Source organism: Psammomys obesus, unplaced genomic scaffold (assembly GCF_907164565.1).
Source record: "Psammomys obesus unplaced genomic scaffold, mPsaObe1.curated_primary_1811, whole genome shotgun sequence".
In the NCBI taxonomy this organism is placed as follows: Eukaryota; Metazoa; Chordata; class Mammalia; order Rodentia; family Muridae; genus Psammomys; species Psammomys obesus.
The window spans coordinates 23,746,333-23,760,622 of NW_026585895.1; the positions used below are offsets into that span (position 1 = coordinate 23,746,333).

Here is a 14,290-nt window from a genome sequence, read left to right on the forward strand (position 1 = left end):
TTCTTCTTCTTCTTCTTCTTCTTCTTCTTCTTCTTCTTCTTCTTCTTTTTTTCCAGACGGGGCTCCTCTGTGTAACAGAGCCCTGATTGTCCTAGACTCTGTAGAACACGCTATCCTTGAACTCACAGAGATCTGGCTACCTCTGCCTCCCAAGTGCTATAATTACAGCTGTGTGCCACCACACACAGCCTCCTGTTTTCTTAAGAACCAAAAAAGTAGAGTTAACATTTGATACATAGCTAAATAATAAGCAAACATATTCACATTTGTAGCTTATTTTTTTCAATTACTTTGGGGCTATTATGTAAAATTAATGAACTTGTCATCTGTAGTCACAGTTGACATAGACCTGAGATACTGCAGACTCTTACTCTGTTTACCCACGAGAGCACCTTAATAGTCACAGAGTAGCCGGCCTGTTTTCCTCTGGAGTGCTGGGAGAGTCTAACCTAGGGTGAGCCATTGAATACCAGTAGGCTGCACCTACAGCCCCACTCCTTGTTTGTTTTGTCCTTGTTCTTTGAGTCAGAGTTTCACTAATTAGCATAGGCTAGGCTTGAACTCTTCATGCAGTCCAGGCTGGCCTTGAACTTTGAATCCTCCTGTTTTAACCTGAGTGCAGGGTTATAGATATATATACATCAACATTTTCATATTTAAAGTAAATTATTTTATTTTATTCAAACTTTTAGGGCAGGTCTCATTAAATAGTCCCAGCCTGGAACTCAGTATCCAGATCATGGTGCCCTCTACTCATGGAGCTCTTCCTGCTTCTACCTCCTGAGTGCTGGGATTAAAGGCATGCCTTACTAGTCAAAATAAATTCAAAGTAAAATGAGCCTAGAATACTGAGTTTAATACTCTGCTTTCATAGGAAGAAGCCAAAGTGTACTGATTATTTCTTGTAAATAAAGCAGCGTTTTTTTTTTTTTTTTTTTTTCTTGTTCGGTATCTGATACAAATGGATGTGTGAATCCATTTAGAAATGCCTTATAGCCATATTAATTTTTCTGTCTTTGCCACTATTTGGCTACACTGGTATAAGCTGCCTTTTGAGAATTCGGATGCTCTTCTCAACAAAATGTTAGGCAGGAACAGAGCTTTGATTTTGCACATGAAAATGACATCTCTCTGCATTGAGTCTGTTCTTTGAATGGTAACTTGGTATCAGAGTTGGGATCTGTTTCATTGGTTTTCAGGCTTAGATTCACTGGATGCTTTATTGTTCCTAAGAACAGAAGGTTATGTCACGCCAGTGTGCATGTGTTGCCAGAGAACTGACTACTTCCTAAAATCTGAAATTCAAGCTTCTAAAGGTCTTCTAGTCCATTGTGATTAACCCCACGGTGCTTTTGTGTTTCTACAAACATTTTGTAGGATCTAAAGAGTAGAAAATAAAAATTTAGTAGATACGATATCATTGTCAACTTCATGAATGCTGTTCTCAGATAACGCTCATCTCTTTTCTCTAAACAACTTTAAGTGTGTTTTTTTCCCCTCCCAGGACATTTATTCAGAGCAGCTGGGGATCAGCCGTTTAACCTGTCCACAGTGTCGAGTGCCTTCCCAATGGTCAGCCACCCAGTCTTTGGTCTACACTCAGCCAGCTCAGGGCATTCAGAATTTGGTGGTTTGGGGACACTTGGTACACCCACAGCCTTAGCCGCACATCCCCAACTAACGTCTTTTCCAGGTAAACATCTCCTACGGTGTTCAAGGAAGGAGGAAAAGCCTGAAAAGGCAGTTGTTTGTTTATGAAATTGAACAGCAAAGCATAGTGGATTAGATTCTTGGGCAAGATTTATCACACATAGCAAAATAAAACTCACTATGTGTGTTAGGGGATGCAGCACTTAGTTACGTATTTGGGTGTTAGAATAGAATAATTAAGGCCAGTGTTTCTGGTAGACAATATATTGTGACTGTACAGTTTTAATTTTCTTCAGCTTCAGTTTTCTTTGGGGGAGCATGTATGTGTGTATTGTATGTTTATGTGTACATGTTCATGTGTCTCTCTGAGTGTATGTATATACTATGTGCTCATGGGCACACATTTGAGAACATATTTGTGGGAGGCCAGAGATTGAAGTCAGGTGTCTTCCTCAGTCCCGGTACTCCTTGTTTTTGGACAAAGGGTTGGGTTTTCCCCTGACTCTGGAGCTCAGTTGTTCGCTAGGCTGGCCAGCCAGCAAGCACCAGAGTTGTGTCCGTGGTCCCAGGGGTATGTGTAGCTTTGTGGGATTGATCTCTGGCCCTCATTCTCCTGTGGTAAGCGCTTTATCAACTAAACTGTCCCCCCAGTCCCATTATGTAATATTTAAATCGAGTATTTAACTTGGCTTTGCAGTGTGCTCTGTGGAGAGTATTTGTCTAGCATAAATGAGGCCCTTTGTTAGGGCCAGCACTGGAAGCAATCACCTTACAGTCTGAACCTAGAGTCCAGCTCATCCTACAAATACTTAGACATTTATTTTAGGTTTTTATTTTTCTTTACTTTATTAAGAAATTGAACTGAATCTTAAATTAGTACACTTTTTCTCATTTGAAAAGCATATTTGGAATACATTTCCACAACAGTTGTGCAGTTAGCTCATGTGCATGGTCAGGGCCAGTGTGAGATGGGATTCTGAATGTAGATTGTGGACACACAAGTAGCTGAACTCATACATTTTCTCGAAAGTTCTGACTCACCTATATTGTGCAGTGATTAATGTTGCAGTTTAGTGCGGAAGCGTGTGTTACTGGGACAGTTTAGACCAGCAGCGCTTAGTCCTGCTAGCAGTTAGCTTGGGTTTCAGTCCGGCCTTGGACGCATCGTTAGTGGCTGACAGAGTATATCCACTGCTTCTTTAACAAGAATCCAAGTATCTGTTGAAACTGTACAGGGAACACAGACCTAGTTATATCTGTATTTCAAGTACTCTCCCTTCAGTCGCATTATTTCTTTAATTTCATTGTCTCGGGATGGTGGAAAAAATTTGAGAGTAGACAGTCTTGACCAAGTCTTAATATTTCCTTTAATATATTAACTGGAACTGAAAATTTTAGACAGTCTCACTATGTAGCCCTGGCTCGCCTGGAACTCTTCTGTTAGACCAGGTTAGCCTCAAACTTACAGATCCACCTTCCTCTGCCTCTTGAGCACCACCATACCTGGCACATTCTGTTTTTAACAGGGTTATTTAGTATCAAATATTAATAGCTACCTACTGAACCAGAAGATTTCCAAATAAAATCTAAGTATAGTATGTAATTATGTACTTCCTGATAAAAGTTACAGTACTTTTATTTTTTGGTGGTAATTTGTTTTAGTACTGCTTTTGATCATTTCTAAACTATATTATAAATACTGTATTAAAATCAAATACTGAAAAGGTGATCTAGAGTATTAAAAAATAACTTACATGGGATGGTACTTCGAATATATAAAAACCAGCCTATGGCCAACAAGACAACTCAGCGGGAAAAGACGCTTACTGCCAAGCCTTATGCCCTGAGTACAGATCATGAGACCCACATCATACAAGGAGAGAACATGTTCCCTCTGGTTGCCCTTTGACCTGCACATGCACATACATGTAAGTGAATGCGCGCATGTGTGCACGTGGGTCCCCACACACATAACAAATAAATGAAAAGTAATTAAGAGCATCCCGTGTAAACAAGCAGCATACTTCTTGGGACTCTACAGGCTGTTCACTCACTCTCCAGTTACAATCTGTGCGTGAGAGTGGCCATGGAGGAGTGCACCAACACTGTATTTTGTGGCTTATCAAGGGACACGTAACTGTAAAACAGCGGCCTTAGTAATAAAATATGCATATGTGCATACACTTCTTGGCAAAATGGGCAGAGAGTATGATTGATTTCAGAGTACCCACTTTCTTTAGATTACATTTTAAATCTACATATTATATTCAGAAGGGTAACCAAATGGCCATTTTAGGAAAAAAGTCTCACTGTAAATACAAGGAAGTCACAAGAAGATAGATACTATAAGCAATTTTAAGTAAGGTATAGCTTTTTATGAATTTTATATACATCTAAACTTTTTCATTTCAAACAACAAATGTAAGTTTATGTAAGGATATTAATGTAATCACAGTTTCATTTTATATTGAAATAATACTTTATGAAATTCATTTTAAAATATTTAAATTGTTGGTATTTACATTTTAACGCTATAATTTGGTGAAATTTTGGGATGGGTCAGTATTTTCCATATATGAGTTATTTTAAAATTCTGTCATAACGGAGCAAGACACGCAGGCAGGTGATTGTAAATCTAAACCTTGGAAGGTAGGAGATCACAAGTTTGATGCCAGCCTGGGCTAACTAGTGAAACCCTGGTGCCAAAAAAACAAACCTACAGAGAAATGTACAGGATGATCAAATTGAGATTCCATGTCTACTCTAAAATATTAGCATCACTTACTGGAAATGTTTCCTGTGTCTGCTACAGTGTTTCTTAGGGGTTTTGAATTTGGTTAGAAACCATCTTGTACCTACCTATTTATATTATTTTTATGTAATAGCTTTTATTTGATAAGTAAATTAATTTGTGACTAAGTTTGTTTCTTATTTTCCTCAAATTGAAAGCTATGTAAACTTTTCACTAAAAAGTTGAAATAATATCAGACATTTTATCTTCAGAAATGGCCATTTTCTTTATTTTATCCAGCAGATCTTACATGTTTGTCTCTGGGCTGTCCTCCCATAGCATACGTTTTTTTCCTATTATTTTTCTCTAATGCCCGCTGTATACTTACTTTCAACATTCTGGGGTGCATTTGAATGTGTTTTTCTGAGTTTCATTATATCTTATATGCATTTAGAATATTTTGCTTTGATTACTTTATTGACTTTCTAAAGCCTTAAGACGTTGTTCAGAGATGTAACCCATATGTTATTGCGGGAAAGCTGTAGTCTGTTTTAACCAAATAGGTGGAAACAAAGTTGCAAACCCGTGTCTATTCGTAGGAATGGGTTGTGTAGATACTCCTCTCCCCAAAACACAACGCACCCGTTAACCATGTAAATGCATCTAGGTGGTGGTTGAGTGTCCAGAGTTTGCACACAGCTCTGGCTCAGGTCCCGGCTTTCGGGTGCCACTCCCCAGCTACCCTGCTTCCAGTTGCAACAGTGGCCTTTGCCGTGTTTTGCTTACATTGCTCATGACTCCACTGAGAATGGCCGTGACCTTGAACGCTTCACTTTTTTTTTTTTTAAATAAGGGGTTTCACCTTTACATAATGAAGGCCTATTCTTAGAACTTTTTAAAGATCTTTTAGTGCAGTCTCTTGAAACTATGTGGATATTTATTTCTAATGTTCTTGTGTCTCTTCCAGTCAAAGAAATAATGTCGTATTGTTAGGAGACTGGTATGAGAGAGAACTCACTTTAAAATTTAGTGGATTAGCCAGTTGAAGATTGTTTCCAGGATGTAATATGAGGCAGTACAAGACTGTTCTTTGGATAATTTCTGAATCTCTTTTTGGTTTGTATTTTTTGAGACAGGGTCTCTCTGTGTAGCCCTGGCTGTCCTGGATTCGCTTTGTAGACCAGGCTGGTCTTGAACTCACAGAGATCCCGCCTCTGGGATTGAAGTCATGTGCTGCCACCCAAGTCTAGATGTCTTTTTAGTCTCTACTCCTCCTTGAAAACTGTATTTTAATAAAAAGTTTTTTTCATGATTTTTTTCAATTTAATGATTTCATAAGTCTAAAAGAAAAAATCACTGCCATCCTTAATTCATGAAGTATAAGGAAAATGCAAGCCGTTTTTATACATTTTAAAGCTAAAAGCTTTATAAGCCTATACTTTCAATTAAAATTTGTTGTAAATAAATGGGAATTGGGCTAAATAAAGTTTATTATTTGCCCTATAGTTACTGTTTCAGCATTATTTAACCCGATTTCACAATCAATAAGACACAGACACCTGTTAGATTTTATAATTTATTTACCTTGGGCTGGGCAGACAGTTCACCTACCCTATCTCATATCCTCTAGCCCCATCCCATGCCACCCGCCTTACACATTTCTATCTCGTCTTCCACCCATAATCACAAGATACTTGCTTGTATTTTTTTAATTTTTACTTAAAAAAATTTTTTTTACAATTTATTTACTTAGTATCCCTGTTGTAGCCCCTTCCTTCATCTCCTCCTTGTCCCACTTTCCATCCCTCTCCCTCCCATCCCTTTCCCTGAGTCCACTGAAAGGGGGAGTTCTCCTCCCCTACTCTCTGACCCGAGCCTGTCAAATCTTATAAGGACTGCCTGCATCCTCTTCCTCTGTGGCCTGGCAAGGTCGCCTTTCCATGCCATTATCGGAGTCCTTCCTCTCATCCCACATGGTTCCTTTCCCTGCTAACCCATTGTGGCGTCCTTCTCCTCTCTTCCCTTCTGTCTCTTCTCATGATTCTCCTGCCCCCACAGCCCACGAACTTTGGCCATGCCTATGCTCTCCTATCTAGCCCAGGTACAGGCCTTTTAATCAACCTATCAGGAATAATGTCTTAGGCATGGTTACACAACAAAGATCTTAAGGGCCACTAATTAGCATCAAATACAAGTATCAGACCAACCGCAACCAAAAAAGTATGTGTTTTGGAAATTTTATTTCAGAACTTGTTCCTCATTAGGTTTTGTATGTTTTGTTTTTGTTCTGCTACAGAATTACTTCATCCATAAATGCATTTGAGATGTACTGGACTCACCTGATAGTATTGATTACCCTTTCCTATTTGTCAAAGCCAGGTTTATATTGTATACAATTGGAGGAAAATCTTAAGAGGCTTCAGATGTGAGCTTCAAACCTAAAGGCTTAGATTAATACAGACTTAATTCTTTTCCTTATTAATTTAGTAACTAGATGGTGTAGGTTATCAAGTCAGATTGTTCTTTTTATATTCTAGGTTTTTAGCATTCTTTACATTGTGGAAAATGTGTTCTTTTTTTAGTGTGTTTCTAGAAAACTGTTAAGGGAAGATTCTTGATAATGGCCTACTAATAAGAGGATTAATGAAATTCAAAATACTGGTTTACAGTGAAAAGATGGTGATTTGAGCTGTTCTAGCTAACCTGGAACATTGTTTCTGGAATAAAATGAAGAAAACAGTCACTCCCTGAATGAGAAAGTTGACTCAGGTTCTTCCTGTCGGTCTGTTTGGTTTTGAGGTGCAGAATGGTGGCGAAGTGCAGATGCTCACACCGGGGCAGGAGCGCCCTTCTTCCCGCCGCTACTGGGCATTCCACCGCTGTTTGCTCCTGCAGCCCACAACCACGATTCGTCATTCCACTCAAGGACCTCTGGGAAGAGAAATGGTTCTGAAAAAGGTACTCACGTCAGCGTGACTGAAGGACTGAAAACCTCTGTCCTGACAGCTTTGTAGCAGTTTGGTTTAAGAACATTGTTTACAGCCTTGTGCTAGATGCTTCTCTGTTATCTTGCTTGCTCCTCAGAACAATCCTTTCATATTACAAATCCCCTGATTTTGCAGCCAATTAAATTTGTGTTAGGAAATAGTACTCAGACACTGATGTGGTTCAGTCAGGTATGAACCCTGTTCTGCTGCTCTTCTATCTGTCATCATCTCCTTATGTGTAACTCAGGCTAGAACGCTGAGTCTCTGCACTTGAAGTATTAGTTTATCCAAACTAGCACCCTACTGCTGTGTTTTTCTAAATGGTCAGTTCCATAGTTTCTTAGTATTGTTAGGAGAGTATTTAGAGGTTACAATGTTTTCGCTAGCCCATTGGTCTTTTAAATGGAGTATTTTTAAAAGGCCAATGCTTGCATGTAATTTATTTGTTTTCCAAACATGTTTGTTTAACTTAAGTGATATTTGCTTAGTTTAATGCTGGCAAATAATTAAGTTGAATTTAATGTGTTCATAGTTTTGCACAATGGCCACCCTCTAACATACTCTAAATTTTCATCTCCAGAAATCCTACCCCCTTTAAGCAATCACCCTCTCTGGCCCATGGTCACTGCTGGTTTGCACCTTGTCTCCACAGTCAGCATTATGAATGTTTCATGTAACTTTTAGTGTCTGGCTCTTTTCATTTACAGTGTCGTGAGCTTGTTCTACATTATACATACACAAGTGCTCTATTCCCAACATATAAACGTGTTATTTTCAAGGTATAAATGGGTCAGTTAACGGAAACAGTGCATCGTCTGTGCTTGGTGTCAATTCATCTGTACTATCCACTCCTGCTTCGAGTTCCATGGGACAGAGTCAAAGCACAAGCTCAGGTGGAGGAGCCCTAAAATGTCATCAGGAACAAAACCAAAGTCAGCCTTTGGATGCCAGAGCCGACAAAATCAAAGACAAGGTAAGCTGTTTCTTGAAGAACACGTGCAGAGTGGATCGACATATAAGGTAAATATTTTAAAAGTCAAGGCGCCAGAATGTGTGGATTAATTTCTTATTACCAGCTCCTGTTTTTGCAGATGTATACTTTTATTGTACAATGCTGGCATGAGATTAGATCGTAAAACTCGGATTACCTGTACAAATAACATAATTGGCAGTAATAGTTACGGGTTGAGCTTTTGGCTTTTTAGTTTTTCAGTGGTGAGAACTGAACCTAGGCCCTCACACGTGAAGCTTACAAGGTATGAGCGAGGCTCCCAGCAACAAGAGAGCTTGATGGAGACCTCCTAAAGGCCAGTCCTATTCTAATTGCTTTACATATCATTTTCAGTTTTCCCTATACCCTGCATTTGGTGGTGCTTAGTACAAATTGGAAAATAACACTAATAATTACCCAATAAATAGCTGAGTCAAAATTTGAAGCCAAACATGTTAACTCTAAACTTATAGGAGAAACAAAACTACGAAATCTTTTCTTCTAGGAAGTTTCGGATAATCGCAGTAGACCACTTTTTACCCTGTTCACCCATGATGCGTTGAACTGGTTCCACATTGCGCCAGTTCTCTCTGTGTGTGCAAGCTGTCAGTTTATTGTTTCTGAGCATAAGATTAGGCCTTCTTAAGAGAAAGAGGGTCCTGGGCTTGGTGTGGTAGCCCACACCTTCAATCCCAGCAGAGCCAGGCTAGGCTAGCGCGATTTATAAAGCAAATTCCAGGCTACTTGAGAGACCCTGTCACAAACAGAACAACAGCAAAACCCCAAGAGTCTGGGGATGGTGTTTTGCTGCCCATTTAGTGTTTCTCTGTCTCTCTGTGTCAGTGGGCTTCTTCCTTGCCAGCTGATGGCCTCTTGGCTGGTGGTGGATTAGTGTATAATTGGCACATATGGTAAATTCACTCTAGAGTCTCATCATTTCAAGCTTTTGGCCTCCCTTTTTTACATAATGCAAGGAAAACTCTGACATCCCAATCTCATAAAACATGTACCACCATTAAGTCCAGGTTTCGTTTATCCAAAACACCTGCAGCTACATTTTTACCTTTCTCTCTTTTCTTGATCTCTGTTTTCTAAGCAGAAAAGAGATATTTCCCCGAGTATAGTCCACCCAGATAAGAGCTTGGGGAAGGTCGCCTGGTGTCCCTAGCGAAGGTCATCAGATGTCTCCGCAGTCCTTTTCAGGGCCCCAAACAAACGTTTTCTCTCGGCTGCAAACACACCGAGCGCTTGTGCACACCTGATGGCGCGTCCTCTGTCCTCCCTCCTGGGCGCAGGTTCCCGCCTGCTGCTCTTCAGCTGCTCTTAGTTCTTCTCCCTTAGGATGTGTTTCCCATGGCAGCCCCATCAGCCTTAGCAACAAGGGCCTGTGTCTGAGCCTCTGCTGGCTTCTCTGTGTGTGACACCTGCGGGCGGGACAGGCCACCTGCTCTTACCTCCATGCTTTATGGAGCAAATCTCATGCATCATGTCATTGTTCATACTGTATTTCTAAAAGCCAGCTGTCTATACTTCTAAACTTTTCATCATGCTACCGCGTGGAAATAGTGTTAAAATTTAGTGAAATATGAAACTTCATATGTCCTACAGGTTCAAGGCATTGCACAAAAACTTGGAACGTGTGAATGCGAAACAGCCCTAGCTTTTGTAAGTTTGTGCAGAGTCTGCACTGATATTCTTAGACAGAATTAGCACTCCGCACTAAAACATGCTCATCAGGAGCACGTATTGAAATTTGCCTACATACCCCCCTTTCTCAAACTGTACATGCAGACCAGAGGTGCCATGTTGGTACATGTCAACAACTCAGTAAGTTTGAGTATTCAGAGATCGACTGTTAAGCGAAGCTTTAATTAATTTTAGAATTTAATAATAATGTAAACGTTACGATTTTGTATAATCTTAAGCACATTTGAGTCATACATGTGCCTTCCTGTATTCTTAATCATTGTTTTTCAAGATTAAAAGCTGTATTAAAATTTCCTCATCAGCTCTTTCATGTATAAAAGGATTTCCTCAGGTAGTTTGTATGTCCCTCTGAAGGCGGAGTACTGATCTCAGGCCTCCTCATTAGAATCACTGCTAAGCACGTTTCCCCCGCAGTTTGCCTGGATCGTTAGAACACATGCAGTTCAGACTAGAATAGGTAGACATATAGCCTGTTGCAGTTACAGAAATTTCTGTCCTATGTAGCCAATGCCATCTCTAGAAAAAGGAAAGTTTTTAAATGATTAAACGATTTTGAGCGAAGAGTCTGAAATGTATGCACTTGTAGGTCAGTTATTCATGGCAGCTGAAACAGACTCGTGTGCATGTACACGTGAGCTTGTGCTCATTCCACAAAGTGTGGAGTCAGAGCACAGTTTGGGGGGTCGTTCTTCATTTTTCCATCGTGTGGGTTTTCTGGCTCAGTTTAGCTCCTGCCCATCTCACAGCCCAGGATTTGGTATTTAATGGGTTTGGTGTTTCTGTGTGTGAAGGTGGATTCTGATAATCGTGTGCCAGTTCGAATGCACATACTAGTGCTAAGCTGAGAACTTAAAAATGCTCAGATGTTTGCGTTTCCAGTGCAGGCTCCTGTGGACTTGAAGGCGGCTGTCCTGTGGCACTCCTAGCGTGTCTGCTGCGCCCGTGTAACGTGCACTTGCCCGCTGCTCTGAGCCAAGGCCTGCTGGCCCAGCCTTCCTTCTCTCCTGCCTCTCTCTCCTGGTTCACTGTGCTCTCACTGGCCCAGTGTGTTTCCAGTTAGTGCCTTTCTTTAGGGGTGTCCCTCCTGTCCTGTATAAGGGTGCTTGTCCTCACTCAGGCCTCAGATCACAAGGTGTTTGATGATCGCACCAAACTCCTTGCCATCACCTCTAGCACGTGTTGTCAAGTGCTTCCGCTTTATAAACGTTATTTACCACGCAAAATAGTTTTATGTTTCATATGTTGATGTATGTCTCCTGTTCTCACCAGCGAATTTTCTCATCTCCTGAATCCTCAAAGCACCTACAACATAGCAGATAATAGCCTTGAACATGTCTTTGTTTTGTTACTGAAAAAAGTATACAGTGAAATGAAAGTTCAAGGCAGTTCTAAGAAACTCTCTGAGATCAGATAGAATAAAATTAGTCATCTGTCTTTTGATCATTTTATGAACTCAAGATGATTTTTAAAGAAGCATTGGTGAAAGCTACATAAAAATTACAAAATTAATTTGCAAATCTAACACACACTCCATTCCTAGGAACTTTAAAAATAAAGTTGATGCCTTCCAAGCCTGCTTCTGCCCTACTTTCTCAGTGCCACTGTGGTTGTGCTACTTGTCTTCTGCCTTCCCTGGGGGTTTGTGATCCTTTCTACATTGTCAGTACATGCTTTGCGTGAGCACCTCCCTCAGAATCACATAGAGTGTTTATGAGTCTTTCCTCCTTTTCTTGAATGGACTCTTCTCTTCACCACCAGATGTGTATGTACTTGGAGGGGGCATAGTCCCCAGTCCTTGTTATCTTTAACAATATAAGTTGTAGCCAGGCATCCTGGTGCACACCCTTAATCCCAGCACTTGGGAGGGAAACAGATGGATCCCTGAGTTTAAGGCCAGCCTGGTCTACAGAGTGAGTAACAGCTCAGCCAGGGCTACTCAGGGAAAGCCTGTCTGGAAAAATCATGTATACATATGTATATATGTATTTATATTGTACCTGTAGTATGAGCATTGAAATGGTTTTTCTCTGCCAAATTATTTGTTGATGCCACATTTCCTTGCTTCCTAGCCCTTTTTTGAGCCAGAAGTGGTCATTTCAGCTTCGATTCACAATGTGTGTATATGCTTAGAAACTCGTAACAGATACCGACTGCCAAGTAGTTGATCCTCTGCCAAATGGCAGATTCAACATTATCACCGTCCTTTCCCTTTGGCCTCTGCGTTGTTGTCTTTCTCACCACCCAGATTCACACACCACCCAGATTCAGTTTTTCATCACCTGAGAGAAGGAGGTTGATGCCACAGGGAATGACGACGTGCTCAGTGCCCTGTTGGTGGCTGTCTGTGGAAGCCGTGGCTGCAGCTTCAGTTTGGCTTCCCATTGTAGAAGGAGACTTCTGACTTTCGTTCCCCAAGCCCCAGAGTCGTGAAATCTGTGTTTTTGTGAGGACTGAAACTTGTGATTTTTAATTTTCCCAATACTGCATTCTTCGTGTGTCAGTGCATGCTCCTGAGGTGACTGGGAGGAGCTACAAATTGCCCTTAGTGGTGTTGCTCTATCCTTTCAACAGCCTTCCTGGTCACGCTTCCTGTCAACCGGCTTTATTATTGCTGCATAACTGTATAATGGTGCTCTTTCATGTTCTCCTCAAGATTTATCTTTTCATCCAGTACTCATTCCTTTTTACTAAATTTTCACTATTCATACATTCCTCTAATGTGTTCGGATCCAGTCTATCTTCTCCATTCCTCCCTCCTCCATTTCTCTCGTATTGCCCTCCCAACTTTATGAGCTTGCTGATGTGTGCTCTTGCTCTTGCTTGTATATACTCCTCCCTCCATCTTCCTTTTCTTCCCCTCTCCCCTCCTCTTCATTACCCTGAATGAGCTGTTGCCTGTATGAGTGTAGGATCATGTGTTGGAACATGAATAATCCTTCATTGACCACATCCCTCACGCAGTGGCCATCAATTTCCAATAGCTTCTCAGGCATGGGTAGAACTCCCCTCCAGCATCCTTTCTGGGAGTTTGCTGGCTTGCTCTTCTGCAGGTCTTGTCTGAGCAGTCACAACCACTTCTAATCATGCTCGCAGATGCTCTTCCATGTCCTGAAAGTACTATTTCGTTACAGGCATCCACCCTTTCTGGCTGTTCTCCTCCTCCTCCTCTTCCCCTCCTTCGATTTATTTATATATTATATACAGTATATACAGAATATACAGTGTTCTGGCTGCATGTGTGCCTGCAGGCAAGAAGAGGGCAGCAGATCTCATTAGAGATGGTTATGAGCCACCATGTGGTTGCTGGGAACTGAAATCAGGACCTTTGGAAGAACAGCCAGTGCTCTTAACCTCTGAGCCAGCTGTCCAGCCCTTCTAGCTCCCTCCCTCCCCTCCCTCCCTCCCTCCCTCCCTCCCTCCCTCCCTCCCTCCCTTCCTTCTTTTGTCGGTTTGTTTTTCTGGTTTTTTTTTGTTTTGTTTTCAGGATAGGGTTTCTCTGTGTAGCCTTGGCTGCCCTGGATTTGCTTTATAGACCAGGCTGGCCTCAAACACAGAGATTCTCCTGCCTCTCCCTCCCCAAGCACTGGGATTACAGGCTATGCCACCATGCCCAGCTCTCTGGCTATTTCTTAAACATACGACACACAAGCCTTGTTTTTGTTTTGTTTTGTTCTTTTGAGATGGGGTTTCTCTGTATTACAGCCCTGGCTGTCCTGGAACTTGCTTTGTAGACCCTCTATAGACTTGTTATATTATCCTTTTCTGTCAGCTTTCAATAATTTTTCTCATTAATCTTAAGTAGTGTAGAAATAGTCCCCACCCCCACCCCACCCCATTTAAATTCTTCCACCCTAAGACAAGGTTTTATGATGTAACCCTGGCTGGCCTGGATTCACTGTGTAGATCAGGATAGTGTGAAACTAACAGAGATCTTCCTGCCTCTGCCTCCAAGTACTGAGTTGATCTGACACATTCTTATACAGGGTTCGATTCCTCGTCTCCATAGTGTTTTACAGTCTGCCTTGTCTTCTATGTGTCCCTCAGTACTGGATGCAAATGATTCTTTTCTATTAAGAATTTCTTTCCCTCCTGTGAGCATAGATCGAGTCTCCTCCATGCAGAGATCCGCTGTGGCACACAGCTCTAGTGGGTACTTGAAAATGTCGTTTTACACATCTTAGGTCAGGTTTGTCTACTTACTATCGAGAGAGAGCCCACACTAAA

The 14,290-nt window shown here is 41.2% G+C and overlaps 1 protein-coding gene across 12 annotated transcripts in view; it reads left to right on the plus strand.

The window, feature by feature from the left end:
• Positions 1–14,290, plus strand: part of Baz2b (bromodomain adjacent to zinc finger domain 2B) — a 215,322-nt gene that overhangs the window by 134,966 nt on the left and 66,066 nt on the right. For 11 of the 12 annotated variants that reach the window (XM_055600961.1, XM_055600969.1, XM_055600966.1 and 8 more), the window contains 3 exons: positions 1,505–1,693; positions 7,181–7,339; positions 8,148–8,341. In XM_055600961.1, coding sequence (XP_055456936.1) covers positions 1,505–1,693; positions 7,181–7,339; positions 8,148–8,341 — 542 coding nt within the window. The remainder of the gene's footprint in view (positions 1–1,504; positions 1,694–7,180; positions 7,340–8,147; positions 8,342–14,290) is intronic. The other variant, XM_055600972.1, reaches the window with a different exon arrangement.